At 40.9% G+C, this 18,983-nt stretch overlaps 1 protein-coding gene and 1 pseudogene across 3 annotated transcripts in view; one reads left to right on the top strand and one right to left on the bottom strand.

Annotated features, from left to right (window-relative positions):
- MCF2L2 (MCF.2 cell line derived transforming sequence-like 2) overlaps positions 1-18,983 on the top strand; it is a 267,461-nt gene that overhangs the window by 24,849 nt on the left and 223,629 nt on the right. For all 3 annotated transcript variants that reach the window (XM_086674819.1, XM_086674820.1, XM_086674818.1), the window contains exon 2: positions 11,484-11,567. In XM_086674819.1, the coding sequence (XP_086530945.1) occupies positions 11,484-11,567 (84 nt within the window). The remainder of the gene's footprint in view (positions 1-11,483; positions 11,568-18,983) is intronic.
- LOC112849930 (chromobox protein homolog 3 pseudogene) lies at positions 25-4,663 on the bottom strand (annotated as a pseudogene).

The raw sequence follows: 18,983 nt of genomic DNA, 5'->3' as shown, positions 1-18,983 counted from the left end.
TATATATATATATATATATATGAAGCAATGAAAACAATTACCGAGCTTCATCTTCTGGATAAGAATGCCAAGTTAGTTTCTCTTCATAAAAAGCAATTACAATTTGAGGACACTTCATATTTGCCTCTTTTGCCAGCACCGAGTGAACGTCATCTAAATCTTTCCGTTTCATGAGGAACATTAATTCTGCACTGCTGTCTGTGGCACCAATTATTCGTTTAGGATCAAGACCTCTGGTAAAGGCTCTGGGTTTCTCAGCACCATCTCTTTTCTTCTTTGACTTGCTATCATCAGATTCACTGTCAGATAAAGATTTTCATTTTGTGCCATCTTTTTCTTTACCAGCTTTTCGGGAATTAAGAAATGCCTCAGGGGCGCCAGGGTGGCTCAGTCGGTTGAGTGTCAGACTTTGGCTCAGGTGATGATCTCTGGGTTCGTGGGTTTGAGCCCTGCATCAGGCTCTGTGCTGATAGCTGGGAGCCTGGAGCCTGCTTCGGATTCTGTGTGTCTCTCTCTGCCCCTCCCCCACTCATTCTCTGTCTCTCTCAAAAATAAACAACAACAAAAAAGAAATGCTTCAAGTAACTCTGGACAATCTAAATTTTCTTCAGGTTCCCAAGTATTGTCAGTATCTGTAAATCCCTTCCACTGCAGGAAATGCCCCACCTTCCCATTCATTACAGGTCTGTCCAGTACTTTTTCCACCACAGATTCTTCAGGCTCTGCCTCTTCTACTTTTTTACTCTTTCCCTTCTGTTTCATTCCCTTTTTTTGCATTGTGGTTTTACTGGAGGCCTTTTTTTTTTTTTTTTTTTTTTTTTTTTCAGACTTGAAGGGCTATTATTCACCGCCTCCGAGCTGCTCCGGGTCCCGGGTCTGCGGTGTCCCCAGCCCTGACTCCTCAAGCCCCGGCCACATCCGAGGGGGAGGGTCGGGCAGCCGCTGGCGGGGGTTGGAGGGGGGGGGGTGGCACCGCCCGCTCCGGGCGGCTGCGAGGAACCGTATTTTTTACTTTGAAAAATAACAAACATATGTTGCTTTTGTAAAATGAAAATATGAATCCAGGTAATGAAACTCATGGTACTGAAGAAAAGTGTCTGAAAAAAAATATTAAATCCGAAATGCTAAGATTTCACTGAAAACATATGAACTAATAACAGACTGGTGGTTTAAGAGTAGAAAAAAGAAAAAAACACTTCCCTTCAGTGGGCTGGGTGAGAAGGAACAGCATTTCTAAGTATAAGTATGCCTTACATGTATTTGGAAGCCAGTAAGACATTCTCTAAGAGCTGAAGCAACTACTTGTTTCTAAGACTGCTTCTTTTATGGATCGGCTTTTTTTTTTTTTTTTTTTTTTTTTTATAGTTACACCCCCCCTTTTTTTTTCTGGCCGTGAAAATGTTTATAATACATTCATTCCCCTTGGATCACAGGCTAGGAAAAGTGATTAAACAACTGTCTTTGTCTCCCTCATTACTCTTTACTTATATTTGGAACCTATTTCTTCAAGAGAGGGGAATTACTGAATAGAGATCATCATTGTTGCAGGATACTTTCTGAATTCATGCTTATAGTATATACCATACACTTATATAGGATATAATACATATACTGTGTTATGAAAGGCAAGGGGTACTATGTATTTGCTACATAAGAATGAACAACTTGTTAATCAGATTTTGCTTTCCATTCTTAAAACACATAGGTACTTGCCTGTGCATGCACACAAGTCCCACAGGGCTTGAATTCAAGTGTAAATTATTGCCCTGATTTTGTATTAAGGTTGAGTCATAAGGGCTTTACGGTTTTGTTAGCAGTGAGGAGAAGAAGTAACTTGAAAGAAGATTATGAAGACTTTCTGGATTCTAAACTCACAGCATTACATACACATTGTTGCTTTTCTTTTTGTATCCCCACTGTAAAAGGTTGTGAAATGCTTGCCTATATGCTTTAGCTGTCAATTATTTTATTCTGTCTGTGATTCAAGATAGCAATGAAAATTTGAGTATCTTAATGTAAGTTTTGGGAGTGTCTAACTGGCCTTTCTGACCATTACTGCAGTCTTACATCAATTCATTGGCTGTATTTATTCCATGAATTATCTGTTTTTAGTTTGTGCTTGTTTCATGTGGCTGCTATAACAAGTAAGCACAGATTTAATGCCTAAAACAGCAGAAATTTATTATCTCATAGTTCTAGAGACCAGAAGTCCGAAATTAAGGTGTAGCTTTCTAGGGGCTATAGGGAAAATTTATTTTCTTGTCTCTTTCAGGCTCTGGTGGCTCCAGGCCTGTCTTGGCTTGTGACTGCTGGATTCCAATCTCAGTTTCCATCTTTACCTGGTCTTCTCCTCTGTTTCCCTCTCTTATAAGAATGCATATGATTGCATTCTGGGCCCACCCGGATAATTCAAAATAGGCTCTTCCTCAAGAGCCTTAAGTTAATCATATCTGCAAAGACCCCTTTTCCACATAAGGTAACGTTCACAGGTACTGGGATTAGGACATGGCCATATCTCTTGGGAGGGGGGCACCAGCCAGCCCACTGTTGCTCTTTATGTTCTAGGAAGATAAGCCTTTTATTACCACATGTGCTGTGAATTTTCCAATTTGTTGCTATTTTTTTGAGTTTGTTCAAGGTGTGTTTGCCCTGCCAAAGTAGTTTTTAAATTAACTTTATCAGTCTTTTCTTATTGGTATTTCTGTCATACTTTGGTAAGCTGTTCTAATTCCATTATTGTAAAAATACCCTCCTATATTTTCTTCTAGTATTTTTATGGTTTAATTATTTAATTTGGGTGGGCTTCATATTGGAGTTTATAGTTTCATTATTTAATGTGACTGGAGTTTGTTCTTTTAGCAAGAAGTGAAATATGGATACACTTAAACATTTTGACAATAAGAAAATAACCTTACATAGCAGTTACCATATACCAGGAATTTTTTAAAGCTCTCTAGCTATATTAACTACATTCTTACAACAGTTATATCAGGTGGATGTATTATAATTTTCCCCATTTTCAGACCAAGAAATTAAGGCACAGGGAAGTCCAGCAACTTGCTTAAGATTAATCGACTGTAGGGGCACCTGGGTGGCTCAGTCGGTTAAGCGGCCCACTTCGGCTCAGGTCATGATCTCGCGGTCTGTGAGTTCGAGCCCCACGTCGGGCTCTGAGCTGACAGCTCAGAGCCTGGAGCCTGTTTCAGATTCTGTGTCTCCCTCTCTCTGACCCTCCCCCGTTCATGCTCTGTCTCTCTCTGTCTCAAAAATAAATAAACGTTAAAAAAAAATAAAAAAAAGATTAATCGACTGTAAATGGCAGAGCCAAGATTTGAACTTAGGCATTGTGGTACCAGAGGTGATGCTCTTAGTCACTAAACTTGATGTCTTTTGGTGGCTAGTAGATTGACCTGACACTACATGTTCAATAATCTCTCCCTGTCCTCATGTGAAATGCCACTTTTATCATATTCTACATATTTATATTTTGACCTAATTCTAATCTCTGTTTTGCTCCTGAGTCCTTCTGAACTCAAAACCAATTCTATCAGACTTATTTCATAGTGAAAGAGGAAGGTCAACAAGGGGAGTTCATGAGCAGAAATTCAAAGCAAACCACCAATGCATGGCAACAACATGGGTGTTTGTGAGAAACCTATTGTGGCATCCTTGGGATCATATAGCTCAGAGGACCGAATGATAAATTTAATTAGCATCTATTGAATCTCTTATACACAAACTGTTTTCACATGTGATTTTAATTAGTTAAGTTAGAAAATGTATGTAAAACATGTAGCAAAGTGCCCAGTAGTTAAGTGTTCAATAAATGGTAGTATTAATCCTCACAACAGCCCTCCAATTTTTGTTCATTCCCATTTTACAGAGGGAGACCCTGAAGATGGAGGGACTGGGTAGTGTCAGAGCTGGGATGCAAGTCCAGTTCTTTTAATTCTGCTTCCACACCTGAATGAATGAATGAATGAATGAATGAATGAATCGAGAGAGGAAGGAAGGAAATTTTGCCAGAGGTTCCAGGAGTTTTTCTTAAACAAAAATTAAATTGTTTATCCATCATATTGCTAAAATTTCTCAAATCCTACCATTTTTATTTCTTTGTATTAAGATTTTTTTTTTGTCTAGGAGCTTTAGAAGGAAAGTGGAGAAACGTTTGGAAGAATGCTATGTTAAATGATTATTACTCATATCACGTCTTCTCACCTCCTATTGTACCATATTGTATTGTTTTGCCCAAGACACTGCTTCCAGACAGTAAACTTGCCTGAATCCAGGGATAGGAGCGGGCCAAGAACGAGAGGGTATAGGCATGAAGGAGCCCACCCTGGGCAATGGGGCAGGGCTTGAGGTGTGCTGGAAGGAGAACTAAGCAGTTTCTCAAGCCAGGGTTGGCTTCTTTCCCAGGGTACTGACCTCACAGTCAGCACAGAAGGGAAAATTTACACCATCTGGGCCTCAGTTTCAAGAACACTTTCAACACATAGCGATGATTATTTTTATTGAATGATAAGAGAAGCAGCGAACAACCCAAATAAATACTTTTTTTTTTCTCCTGACCTGCATTTTCAAAAGCATCAGGAAAGGACCAAGCATAGTCTAAGGCCTTGGAATCAGTGTTGTGCTTGCTTCTCTGTTGAATCAGCAGCATCAGGAGAGCTTGTTAGAAATGCTTGGCCCTAGGCCTACTAAATCAGAATCTGCGTTTTAAAACCCATGTGATTTATATATTGATTATAATGTGAGAAGCACGGCTGGGGGTGGGGTATTGATTAAAATGCAGGTGGGGGTACTTGAAACCCAGTGGTGAAACAGGAGAGCCTTATGGGAAAAGGAGGGATTAAGTATTTTCACAGATTTTCTGAATTTCCTCCAAGGCCTTGATTGCTTTTTATTCAGAATACCCCAGGCAGCAGAACCTGGTTCACGTCTCCTCTAGTTATGAAGGGCTATGGGGAAATGACATCTCCAGCTCTTGTTGCTAAGGAAACTCATCACATAGAAACTTCCACCTCTGCAGTGCTTGTCTCCTACAAGGGTACGATGTGAAATGTCAGCAGAAATTAAGGAGTTTTAAAAAAAATGTATCAACTTTGTGAGGGAAAGAAAAAGGAGAAAAGGGATTTGGATAAATATTAAAAAACAGAAATGCTATGCTTAGTAATATCTTACCAGTTTTCAAAGTAGTTTTAAACAGGCATTGCCGACAGAGACTGGGACAAGAGTACAAAAGGAGGCCCACGTGCCACAGTTAAATAAAACGTGTTTTATTTTCCCACCTACCTTATAAACATACTCTCATAAGAACAAAATTAAAATGTGTAGAAAGCTGTGGTTTTTATATGAGTAAAATTCAGAAAATAGCAAAGATGAAAAAAATTGAATTATTGTGTTTCTGAGTGTTGTATTGATGGCCCTATGAAATTTGGATGGGTAATGAAGATATCTGTAATCTGTAAATCACTAATTAATCCATAAAATATATTTTTTTTTCTTGCCTTTATGTTAGCAAAAGCACTGTTGTTATAATTGAGATTTTCACATAATTTGAGCTCTGTTGAGAGCAGTGATCTAAAATGTGATCTAAGTAGGTGGCGCCTGGGTGGGTCAGTCAGCTGAGCATCTGACTTTGGCTCAGGTCATGATCTCACACTTGTGAGTTTGAGCCCCACTTTGGGCTCTGCGCTGGTAGATCAGAGCCTGGAGCCTGCTTCAGATTCTGTGTCTCCCTCTCTTTCTGCCCCTCCCGCCCCCACTCTTTCTCTCTCTCAAAATAAGTTAAAAAATTAAAAAAAAAGTGATCTAGGGGCGGCTTAGTCAGTTAAGCGTCTGACCTCAGCTCAGGTCATGATCTCACAGGTTGTAGGTTTGAGCCCCATGTAGGGCTCTGTGCGCTGACAGCTCAGAGCCTGGAGCCTGCTTCAGATTCTGTGTCTCCCTCTCTCTCTGCTCCTCCCCCACTCATGCTCTGTCTCTCAAAAATAAATAAAAACGTCAAAAAAAAATTAAAGAAGGGAGAAAGAAGGTTGATGATTGGTAGGACTGGGCAGATATTTAATTATATAAGAATCTACAACATTCACACCATGTGAGAGGGAGGATTTGACATGTTCATTAATTTGTCTTTTCTCTTACCTAAGCACTTCCGCTGCTCCAATCCTTCCAGCGCTCTGAAGCAGCGTCTGTCCCTGATACGAGCAGTGGCACAACCCACAAACCGTCATAGCATTGGATGCAGACGTCCTTTCTTTTGAGGATATAGATCAAGAGATGTGGAGAAGTATTTCCCTGGGTCTCCAGTGGTGTTAAAAGAGTAGATGTGTGGGGCTGCCCTGCCAGCCCCGAGCACTGGATCACGAGTGACAGAGCCACCCATGTGGTCTTTAACACATGTATTTATGAGAGGGAGGGCTGTGGAACGTGGAGCTCCCAACAGTGTGGGGTCTGGGGCAGGGGTCACAAGGAAGCTTTTGGGGTGATGGAAATGTTCCATATCTTGATCTGTTTGATGGTTATGTGAGTGTATATATTTATCAGATACATGAAACTGTACACTGAGGATCTGTGCGTTGTGCTGCATGTAAATGGTACTTCAATAAAGTCCTATTAGCATAAAAAATAAAGGCTACCAGAGCATATTTTTCTGTATGTAAGCTAAGTGGGTAAGAACAATATGATTCCGTTACTCTAACACAACTATTTCAAGTATTCTTTTCTCATATGCTCACACACATGTGCACAAATACACCACGTACTTTCTTCTTCTTTTTTTAAACTTGTCTGCCGTCTCACCTCACATATAGTTTTTATGTCCTTGATATTATATTTTGAATCTTTTTCTGTGGAGATGGTTTTCACAATTATATAATGAATGCTTTCATCTCTTTACTCTTATAAATAGTATTTCCAGTCTACCTTTTTTATGTATAACATTTTAATTTTACTATTTTCTTGGCCTAAATTTCCAGATATTAGATGAATGAATAAAAGATTATGAAGATTTTAATGACTGTGTATTGAAACTCTGTATTGCAATGGTTAAGATGCTGGGCTTTGGAGTTCAGAATGAGATGGGTTCAAATTCTGGCTCTGCTTGACCTTGGATGAGCTTGGATGACCTTGGTTGACCTTGGATGAGCAAATCTAGTTCAATATCACCCTTAGCATTGTTTTGAGGATTAAATGAGATGCTGCATATAAAGGGTTTGGTATGTAACTACACAATAATCACTGGATAAAATATTGTGAAACCACTTTCTAAAAGGGATCTACCAGCTTCACACCCCAAGGTCATGTACATGTATTAGTTTTCCAACAAAACCCCAGGATTGGGTGTTAGAGTCTCAGTTATTTTATGAATGAATGAGGTATTCTATTATTGTTTTAATTGCATTATTTGACTAGTGGGAAATTGGACATTTTTCAGTGTTCTTGCTATTAAAATTCTAGATTTCTCCTTAAAAAAAATCTTCCATCTGCTTTTCACATGCCTTTTATTCATTGCTAATTTATAGACAAGACTTCAATACTAAGTCTTATGGTTTGGGTTAACCATTGCTCTCATACAGGGCCCAGTAAAAGAAGGAAAATGGGTTTGTGTTATTTCTGACCTGGCCAATGAGAAAGAGAAGTGAAATGCGTGACCCCGTGGGATGGCCCTTCCTACCAGCCTGGCAACTGATTTCTCAGAGCTGTTGGTCTACAAGTGTTTTCCTGGCAGTCAAGTCTGGTCTAGTTGTGGGGGTGAGAGGGCGGGGTGGGTGGGAGGAGGTTCATTTTAGTGAAAAGGTGCATTCCTTTACTGTCATTATCCGACCGATTAAATGAGTTAATCTGTGAGGTGCATTGTCAGGGCCAGCTCACAGCTGGTGTTCATTAGTATTACTAGCAGAGAAGTGTGCTGCACAGAGACTGAGACTGGGGATCCTGGGCCCATTCCTAGTCCACCTAAGTGGCAAACTCTTCCATTTTTTTCTGTTCACCAGATTCTCTTGGCAAAGTAGAAGTGTGGCAAGATCCGTCAAAATTGGGGCTGCCTTCCCTCTTCGGTCCAGACCACACTTTGTTCCCCTAACTTACTTATTTAGCAATTTGGTTCTTTTTCTCTTCAGACCATACTTTTAAATCCCAGTGTGACTGAACTTTCAGAACAGCCAGAGTGGGAGGCTGAGGGTTTTACTCCCTTTATTCCTGATCAGTTGCAAACTCAGACTGCATAAAGCCGTTATCAGCAGTTCCCTGCCCTCTGCCGTGAGGGTGGGTGCAATCAGTAGGAAAGGTCCTGCCCCAGAGCCTGCATTGCTCGCTCAGACTGGGCAGTGGACGACACAGGGGTGTTGCTTACTGCCTTCCTAAGCTGAGTTTCCATGGGATGTACTAGGTTTGTTATTCCACCACCTAGGAGGCTGTTTGTGCAACTTTGATGCCTTCTGCATCTCTGGAACTGTGGGTCCTGGGTAGCATACAATCTCACGCCTGTATACTTATCAGGGATAGAAAAGGGACAAGTTTTTCCCCGATCTATTTGTAACTTTGTGCAGGATAGAAATTGTGTTGATGTTGAATGATCACCTCCCCTTGCCTTATGAGGGTTGAAAGAGATAAGCTTCTGCCTAATCCATGTACATCCAAAATAGCAAGCAGCAAACAGGAAGCCTCCACACAGGACCAAGGGGCCAGGCAAAGTGCATCAGGGACCACCACTTCGGTGGGTTATCACTGCTCAGGCTCAACTGTTTCTAGAGAAGGAAAAGCCATTTCACAACAGAGGACACTGAGACTCAGAGTGTTCTTGCTCTGGCAGCCTAGCTAGAAGTTGGCAGAAACCGCCCTTCCCATGTGGGGGAAGGGCTGTCTGGGTTCTTTCCCACTGCAGAGGAAGGTGTTCCTTTAGACTAAAGAGCTTCCCAACCCCATCTGTGCAGCAGTGGAGAGCAAGGCCCTCCAGCAGCAGGCCTGGTTTTTTATGTCTCTTTTGGGGCTGAACCAACCTTGCCCCTATTCCAACAGGCCCATAGATGTCAGGCATCACTAAAAGCTGGGTGTGTCTGAGGTCATCTCCATGCTCTGGGTCAGCCGAGTCTGAGAAACTCACATGATCTGTTGCAGCCAGCCAGATGGGGTCATGAAGCTCCTTTGCTGGGAAATCTTCAAGGATAACCCTATCCCTCCCTGGCTGGGGGCCAAGCTCTTTCAGCAAAGGCAAACCAGCTCATTTCTATGCTTGAAAAACAAATTCTAAATTTTAGTCCTGTTCATTTGGTAACCTCAGGTGGGAAAGGTCTCTGTTGAAAGGCTACGCAGACCTCTACAGATTCCCACAATGAGAGACACTAGTTATCCTCTCAGCGGTGGTCAAAGACAGTGCTCCCGAAGACCAAGGGTCTGGGAATCCTATCACAGAAGGCTGAGATTTGCCCTCTTAGAGTCAGGTGATCCCAGGCTGAGCCCACCTCCATGCTTAAATTAGATGACCACAGGCAGGGTCAGAATCTCTCTGGGTCTCCATTTCTTCACTTAAAAAATGAGATGGGTTGGGGGATGGTTGGCTTAACTCACTTCTGTTGTCCATTTTCAGCTCTTACCTCCTTAAAATGTCAAAAGCACACCTCAAATATTGAGGTACAATAACGATATATTTTATAATCTTGGTTTTTCTTTGGGGTCATTATCTCTTAAATATGCTCCCTCAGGCATGCAAAAATAATAACCCAGCTCTATTTTTGAATATGCCACTTTCCCAGACCACTGGGAGATTATATTCTGAAAAACTCTTCCATTATGTAACTCCTATTTCTGCTTAAATTTTCTATGTTGGTGTCCATTTGTAACTTACATTTTGTTATGAACAATTTGAAACATATGCACAAGAATTATACAATGAACTCTCATGGACCCATCAACCAACTTCAACAATTATCCACATTTGTCAGTCTGGTTTCATCTCCCCCTCCCCTTGCCCCATACATTTTTGGTAGGGGGTAGTGCCTGAGCATTTTTAATCAGACCTTAGGCTTATGTTATTGTTAAATACTTTAGTTCATGTATAAAACAGAGAAGGCCCTCCCTTTTTGCCAAGTAGAACTACAGTGCCATAATTGCATCCACCAAAATTAACAGTGAAATAGGAAATTAGTGAATTTTTAGTGAAATCAGGGTGGAAAGACGAAGGAGGGGTAAAGGAGCTCTGGCCTGGGTTTACCTGCTTTCCTCCAGAGAGAGTGGTAGAATTCATTGAGAAGGGTCTTGGCATTTAAGTTGGCACTTGCCCCCAGCCTAACAAGACTTTCAGAAAGCATATATGGGAAAGGCCTTTCCAGATCAAGGGATATAACTAGCATTTGCTGAGCATCATGTACATCCTGTAAGTGTCATCTCCTTGAACCTTCACACAAAAGCCCAGAAGTGGAAACCAAGGCTCTGGGAGGAGCTTCCCTAATATAACCTTCTGATTGGTCAACATTGTAATATCAAAACGTTACCCCAACTCCAGGCTGAATCAATGGGAGATTCCTATTTAGCATCAATGTACAAGACTGTTTGACTCATGCCTTAATCTAACTTGATGTTTAACTGCTGTAGAAACAATAACCAGTTCATTTTTTGAGATTCCCTGGGAAACAGTTAAATGAGGATAATGATATCTTAGGCAGTGAGAGTTGAAAATGCCTTTCTCTTTTCAGCCCAGGTGAAGGATTTCCATTCAGTCTTCTCCCTTCTCTAATCTCTTTTTCCTAAATGGATAGAATACAAATCATAGGGCCTATAGATCACTCTTAGGGTTAGAGGACATTTGTAGGTTTGTGCTTGAACGATTTGAATTTTTGCCTTGAAAATATGTACCTCTTTATTCAGTATGGAGCATCTTTAATTAGCAAAATGGGGAAGTGCTTCCTTAAACATGCTTGGCAGTGGGAAGAGTCCCCTTGAAGTATTCTGGAAGGGGAAAAAATAAAAAGGCATTGAGGTAACTAAGGAGGGAGGCAAAAAGGAAGGAATTAGGGAGGGAAGGAAACAAAAGCAAAGAACCTTCATAAATCTCAGATTGATTTTATGACCCAGCTTGAGATGAACTCTGATGATTTATGTTGTTTGTATTTAAAATGTCCTGCAGACCTAAAGGAGTAGGCAGATACCTGAGTACCTGCCTTGATAATGAGACCATCCTAGCAGGTATATTGTGAAGCTACCTAAGCTTAAACTTCAGGGCCCCTTCCTTGCACTGGTCCCTCCTAAAACCTTGGGAGAGGCTCTAGAAGTGTGCTTCTGTGCTCATGGGTATAAGCTTCAAACCACACAAAACCAGATCCATTTCTGCATCTCAGGAATCAAGTGTGCAAGAGAATAGTGTGCGTATAACCATATTTTGATAAGTCCCAGATTTCCTGAGTAGTGAAGCTTCCATTTCTTCCTTTTAAAATTCTCTTTGTAATTTACAAGGATTTAACCTAATTTGTATTTCATTTGTGCAGATGAAATCATGCAACAGGAAATCAGGCCTTTGGTGGCAGTGGATATAATTGAACAACTTCACAGACAGTTTGCCATTCTCTCAGGTAAGGGGCAAATTAGTTTGTATTTTAGATTTTGTTGTGGGGGCAGGGGTCTTGTCGGGAGGGCCCAGTACACGCAAATCTTAATGAACCCTAATGAACAGTACACCCAAGTCTTAATCTTAAGCCTCTCTCAGACCTAGAATGAACTGAGAAATGTCCATCTGGAGGAGGGTAGATCTCAGAGATATCATTCCTGTTGCTGTTGGGTGTCATTTAATCTTTCCTAAGGGAGTACATTTCCTTGAGGTTGTAAAGAACAGAGCCAAAAAGATTTTGAGGAAGGAAAAAGAAATGGCTATTGATATCAGCTGCCATCATGACATTTTCCCAACATTCTTCTTGGATATTTTTCCAAGATCCAACCTTTAGAGAGTTTGGTTTTGAGGGTTCACGAGCACTGGTGAGGTTATTTGTTCTTTGAGAGATTTGTCTTTTATTCTTAGCTCTTATGGACCTAATTTTAATGCATTGATTTCCATTGAACATTTGGGAATAAAGAGAGGCTAATGTTCAGAAGAGGCTAGAAATTTTCTGAGCCTAGGCACAACCCTGAGAAGCTGTCATTACCAGAACACTCTTCTTTCTTATTCACTTAGCTAATGGTGACATGACTTTCATTACTGAAACTGGAGGTACATACCAAACCCTGAATTATATTTAGACCTGTCTTAGAAGTATGGCATGAAATTAGTTGTCCTTAGCACATGTCACAGAGGAATAGATGGCAAGTCACTTTCCTCATCTTTACATCTGTTCTGAAAAAAAGCAACAAAGCCACCTTAGTTCCATTTCAGAGAGTATGTAGTTGGTATGAATTTAACTCTACAACATGGGATGTAAAAAAAAAAAAGGCGCATTTCTTTCCTTTTGCTAAATCATATTTAATCTGCTCCAAAATCTTTATCCTACCGAGTTTGAGGGAAATGCAGTCTCCGTTATTGGGATACCTCTCCCATCCATGAGTCACATCCTGGGTGGGGACATCTTACACAATCCAGACATTCTGGGGAATTCTCTGGTCTTTCCTCCACATTGATCACTGCTCATATAGTTACTGAAAGCTCCATAAGCAGAGTCCTCATTTTTTTTTTATTTCTTCCTGTATCACTTAGAACAGAGACTGTGATATAATAAGTGCTCAGTTCAGAATTATCCGAGTCCTCCTGGTGTATCCTGTGAGTCCTGCTCCTCCATCACTGCCGTAGGCAGCCCAGTGTTGGCCCTGGCGGGAGTGCCTAACCAGCCTCCTGAAGGTGCAGCCTCCTAGCTTCTCACAGTGAGCCTAGGACACTGAAAAACAAAAGGCAGGGTGGGGACTGCCCTCTGGGTTTTTGGCAACTGCTGCTGTGGTCTTATGGCACAGAAGGCTGCAACGCTAATGGGCATCCAGGTCTGGAATGGATGAAGGCGTGAGGTGAAGTGGATTTCTATAGCCTTACGCCAAAACCCTAATGCCCCAGCGCATGATTCTGGCGTAGATAATGGCTCATCTGGGGAAGAAGTCTAGTGACCAATTAATGTGTGCATTTAGTGCTCCAAAGTTACCTCCTTTGAGTGTTACTGAAGTGCTTCTCTCTATTCTTATTTCTTAGGATGACATAGGAAAACATAAATGGGTACCAGACAGCCCTAGATACGGATTTAGGTTCTGCTGTTGACCAGCTGCATCTCTTTGGCAACTTAATTCCTAAGCCTTACTTTCCTCACTTGTATAATGAATGGGTGGGATCATCATAACTTGGAGGATTAAAGATGCAGTGTATGAAAAATGCTTATTAGCATTGCAACTGCCAACTGTATGAGTATTTTTCCTGGTATATTTTAATCCCATAGAAATGTTTATTTTAGGATTATATTACAAAGAATAGTTTTCAGTATGATATAGTTTGTATAAGGAACCAAAGCTATGCTCACAGTTGAAGTGGTGTATGATGCCACAACGAAGTCAGTAATAGAGATAATTGTCACTCTTTTTAAAAAAAAATTTTTTTAAATGTTTCTTTATTTTTGAGAGAGAGACAGAGCATGAGCGGAGAAGGGGCAGAGAGAGGAGACACAGAATCTGAAGCAGGTTCCAGGCTCTAAGCTGCCAGCACAGAGCCCGACATGGGGCTCAAACTCATGAACCACGAGATCATGACCTGAATCGAAGTCAGATGCTTAATCGACTGAGCCACCCAGGCGCCCCTAATTGTCACTCTTTAATGTAGAACATTGAACTATAAACACGCGCATTGGACCAAGAGGACAGCTCTGCTCTAGGAAAGTCACTTTGTGGCAAAGACAATCCTTTCATTTTCTAGCTTCTTTTGTCATGTTGTTGCCTCAAGTTTCCCCATCCTATGAGAGAGAAGCATGGATTAGCTGTGGTAGGATTTGCAGTATTGCAAGTCTGGAAGAATATCAGTAGCCAAGAATATCAAGTTCTCTGAGTCAGCACTTTCTTGGAATTACTAGGCTTGCTTTTCATCGTTACCTGCCAGTGGCAGCCAATGTCAGCAATGAGGCCCTTGTGGGTACCTGTGTAGCTGTAAAACAGAAATCTCTGCACTCAGGTCTTTTCTCAGCCCTGTGGCCACTGAGCTGTGGCCTCTGTTCAGGGTCACAGCAGTTCTCCTGATTCAGGCAAGCAGGGTGAGGATGTCCCAGCTGCAGACTTTGTGCAGATTCCACTGAGCTCTGGAAAGAGCTGGGGCCCCATCAACCAGGAATGCTGGGAAGGACAGGATGGAGCTTTTTCTTCAGTGAGGCCCCAGTTGCCTGGCCTGCCGTGCTCCGTGAGTGTGCTCCCATGGCTGGTGGGAGAGCAGGGACTCACTGCACCATGGATGACCCAGATTTGTGGCCAGATGGTTTGAAGCCTTTGGACGGTGAGGTCTGTGAACAGGGGCCACCAGCAGGAATTGGATAGTGACCAGGGCTGGGCCTCTGCTGGCTCTTGACTTGAAAGACAACTGGCATGTTCCCAGTGAACTTGGGATATTTCTAAATTTAGGGCTTAGCTAGGAAACAAGAGAATATAAGCAGGTTAATGTGGTGGAAACACTCTAGGCTTTGGACTCAGATAATTCTGTGTTCACATTCCAACATGATTAGATTGTTGCTGTGAACCTCAGGCTTCTCATTGGTAAAGTGGGTTCTTTTAAGGAAAGTGTGTCATGTGGTATCTGGCTATAAGAGAACCTAGCCTATAGGACTTGTTTGTTTGTTTTCTAAGCCACATAACAGAGCCCAAAAGTAGAAATTCCTGGTATTGGGCCAGTGGCTCAATGACATTAAGGGTGCATCTTTGTGGTTCTCTCGATGTTTCTCTTGTTTTTAGTCTTAATGTCAAAATGGCTGCTGTAGCTCCACACATCAAGTCTGTGTCCAAAGCAGGAAGAAGGAAAAGGAGCAATGCTGGCTTCTTCTGTCCCTTTTGCCAGGAGAACAAAAATTTTCCCAGAAGCTCTTGGTAGACTTCTGATTATGTCTCATCCTGGAATTGTGTCATGTAGCCATTTCTACCAGCAAGGAAGTCAGAAAAGGCAAACATTAGCTTTTATTTAATTAATTATTTATTTATTTTTATTTATTTATTTATTTATTTATTTATTTATTTATTTATTTATTTTTTATTTATATATGAAATTTATTGTCAAATTGGTTTCCATACAACACCCAGTGTTCATCCCAAAAGGTGCCCTCCTCAATACCCATCACCCACCCTCTCCTCCCTCCCACCCCCCATCAACCCTTAGTTTGTTCTCAGTTCTCAACAGTCTCTTATGCTTTGGCTCTCTCCCACTCTAACCTCTTTTTTTTTTTTTTTTTTCCTTCCCCTCCCCCATGGGTTCCTGTTAAGTTTCTCAGGATCCACATAAGAGTGAAACCATATGGTATCTGTCTTTCTCTGTATGGTTTATTTCACTTAGCATCACACTCTCCAGTTCCATCCACGTTGCTACAAAAGGCCATATTTCATTTTTTCTCATTGCCATGTAGTATTCCATTGTGTATGTAAACCACAATTTCTTTATCCATTCATCAGTTGATGGACATTTAGGCTCTTTCCATAATTTGGCTATTGTTGAGAGTGCTGCTATGAACATTGGGGTACAGTGCCCCTATGCATCAGTACTCCTGTGTCCCTTGGATAAATTCCTAGCAGTGCTATTGCTGGGTCATAGGGTAGGTCTATTTTTAATTTTCTGAGGAACCTCCACACTGCTTTCCAGAGCGGCTGCACCAATTTGCATTCCCACCAACAGTGCAAGAGGGTTCCCGTTTCTCCACATCCTCTCCAGCATCTATAGTCTCCTGATTTGTTCATTTTGGCCACTCTGACTGGCGTGAGGTGATACCTGAGTGTGGTTTTGATTTGTATTTCCCTGATAAGGAGCGACGCTGAACATCTTTTCATGTGCCTGTTGGCCATCCGGATGTCTTCTTTAGAGAAGTGTCTATTCATGTTTTCTGCCCATTTCTTCACTGGGTTATTTGCTTTTCGGGTGTGGAGTTTGGTGAGCTCTTTATAGATTTTGGATACTAGCCCTTTGTCCGATATGTCATTTGCAAATATCTTTTCCCATTCCGTTGGTTGCCTTTTAGTTTTGTTGGTTGTTTCCTTTGCTGTGCAGAAGCTTTTTATCTTCATAAGGTCCCAGTAATTCACTTTTGCTTTTAATTCCCTTGCCTTTGGGGATGTGTTGAGTAAGAGATTGCTACGGCTGAGGTCAGAGAGGTCTTTTCCTGCTTTCTCCTCTAAGGTTTTGATGGTTTCCTGTCTCACATTCAGGTCCTTTATCCATTTTGAGTTTATTTTTGTGAATGGTGTGAGAAAGTGGTCTAGTTTCAACCTTCTGCATGTTGCTGTCCAGTTCTCCCAGCACCATTTGTTAAAGAGACTGTCTTTTTTCCATTGGATGTTCTTTCCTGCTTTGTCAAAGATTAGTTGGCCATACGTTTGTGGGTCTAGTTCTGGGGTTTCTATTCTATTCCATTGGTCTATGTGTCTGTTTTTGTGCCAATACCATGCTGTCTTGATGATGACAGCTTTGTAGTAGAGGCTAAAGTCTGGGATTGTGATGCCTCCTGCTTTGGTCTTCTTCTTCAAAATTACTTTGGCTATTCGGGGCCTTTTGTGGTTCCATATGAATTTTAGGATTGCTTGTTCTAGTTTCGAGAAGAATGCTGGTGCAATTTTGATTGGGATTGCATTGAATGTGTAGATAGCTTTGGGTAGTATTGACATTTTGACAATATTTATTCTTCCAATCCATGAGCAGGGAATGTCTTTCCATTTCTTTAAATCTTCTTCAATTACCTTCATAAGCTTTCTATAGTTTTCAGCATACAGATCCTTTACATCTTTGGTTAGATTGATTCCTAGGTATTTTATGCTTCTTGGTGCAATTGTGAATGGGATCAGTTTCTTGATTTGTCTTTCTGTTGCTTCATTGTTAGTGTATAAGAATGCAACTGATTTCTGTACATTGATTTTGTATCCTGCAACTTTGCTGAATTCATGTATCAGTTCTAGCAGACTTTTGGTGGAGTCTATCGGATTTTCCATGTATAATATCATGTCATCTGCAAAGAGCGAAAGCTTGACTTCATCTTTGCCAATTTTGACGCCTTTGATTTCCTTTTGTTGTCTGATTGCTGATGCTAGAACTTCCAGCACTATGTTAAACAACAGCGGTGAGAGTGGGCATCCCTGTCGTGTTCATCTCAGGGAAAAAGCTCTCAGTTTTTCCCCGTTGAGGATGATGTTAGCTGTGGGCTTTTCATAAATGGCTTTTATGATCTTTAAGTATGTTCCTTCTATCCCGACTTTCTCAAGAGTTTTTATTAAGAAAGGGTGCTGGATTTTATCAAAGGCCTTTTCTGCATCGATTGACAGGATCATATGGTTTTTCTCTTTTTTTTTTGTTAATGTGATGTATCACGTTGATTGATTTGCGAATGTTGAACCAGCCCTGCATCCCAGGAATGAATCCCACTTGATCATGGTGAATAATTCTTTTTATATGCCGTTGAATTCGATTTGCTAGTATCTTATTGAGAATTTTGGCATCCATATTCATCAGGGATATTGGCCTGTAGTTCTCTTTTTTTACTGGGTCTCTGTCTGGTTTAGGAATCAAAGTAATACTGGCTTCATAGAATGAGTCTGGAAGTTCTCCTTCCCTTTCTATTTCTTGGAATAGCTTGAGAAGGATAGGTATTATCTCTGCTTTAAACGTCTGGTAGAACTCCCCTGGGAAGCCATCTGGTCCTGGACTCTTATTTGTTGGGAGATTTTTGATAACCGATTCAATTTCTTCACTGGTTATGGGTCTGTTCAAGCTTTCTATTTCCTCCTGATTGAGTTTTGGAAGAGTGTGGGTGTTCAGGAATTTGTCCATTTCTTCCAGGTTGTCCAATTTGTTGGCATATAATTTTTCATAGTATTCCCTGATAATTGTTTGTATCTCTGAGGGATTGGTTGTAATAATTCCATTTTCATTCATGATTTTATCTATTTGGGTCATCTCCCTTTTCTTTTTGAGAAGCCTGGCTAGAGGTTTGTCAATTTTGTTTATTTTTTCAAAAAACCAACTCTTGGTTTCGTTGATCTGCTCTACAGTTTTTTTAGATTCTATATTGTTTATTTCTGCTCTGATCTTTATTATTTCTCTTCTTCTGCTGGGTTTAGGCTGCCTTTGCTGTTCTGCTTCTATTTCCTTTAGGTGTGCTGTTAGATTTTGTATTTGGGATTTTTCTTGTTTCTTGAGATAGGCCTGGATTGCAATGTATTTTCCTCTCAGGACTGCCTTTGCTGCGTCCCAAAGCGTTTGGATTGTTGTATTTTCATTTTCGTTTGTTTCCATATATTTTTTAATTTCTTCTCTAATTGCCTGGTTGACCCACTCATTCGTTAGTAGGGTGTTCTTTAACCTCCATGCTTTTGGAGGTTTTCCAGACTTTTTTCTGTGGTTGATTTCAAGCTTCATAGCATTGTGGTCTGAAAGTATGCATGGTATGATTTCAATTCTTGTAAACTTATGAAGGGCTGTTTTGTGACCCAGTATATGATCTATCTTGGAGAATGTTCCATGTGCACTCGAGAAGAAAGTATATTCTGTTGCTTTGGGATGCAGAGTTCTAAATATATCTGTCAAGTCCATCTGATCCAATGTGTCATTCAGGGCCCTTGTTTCTTTATTGACCGTGTGTCTAGATGATCTATCCATTTCTGTAAGTGGGGTGTTAAAGTCCCCTGCAATTACCACATTCTTATCAATAAGGTTGCTTATGTTTATGAGTAATTGTTTTATATATTTGGGCGCTCCGGTATTCGGCGCATAGACATTTATAATTGTTAGCTCTTCCTGATGGATAGACCCTGTCACTATTATATAATGTCCTTCTTCATCTCTTGTTACAGCCTTT

This window comes from Puma concolor, chromosome C2, assembly GCF_028749965.1.
Source record: "Puma concolor isolate L17-30 chromosome C2, mPumCon1.1.hap2, whole genome shotgun sequence".
NCBI lineage: Eukaryota > Metazoa > Chordata > Mammalia > Carnivora > Felidae > Puma > Puma concolor.
Note: the sequence above shows the minus strand (reverse complement) of the source record. Positions and strands in the feature narration are given on the sequence as shown.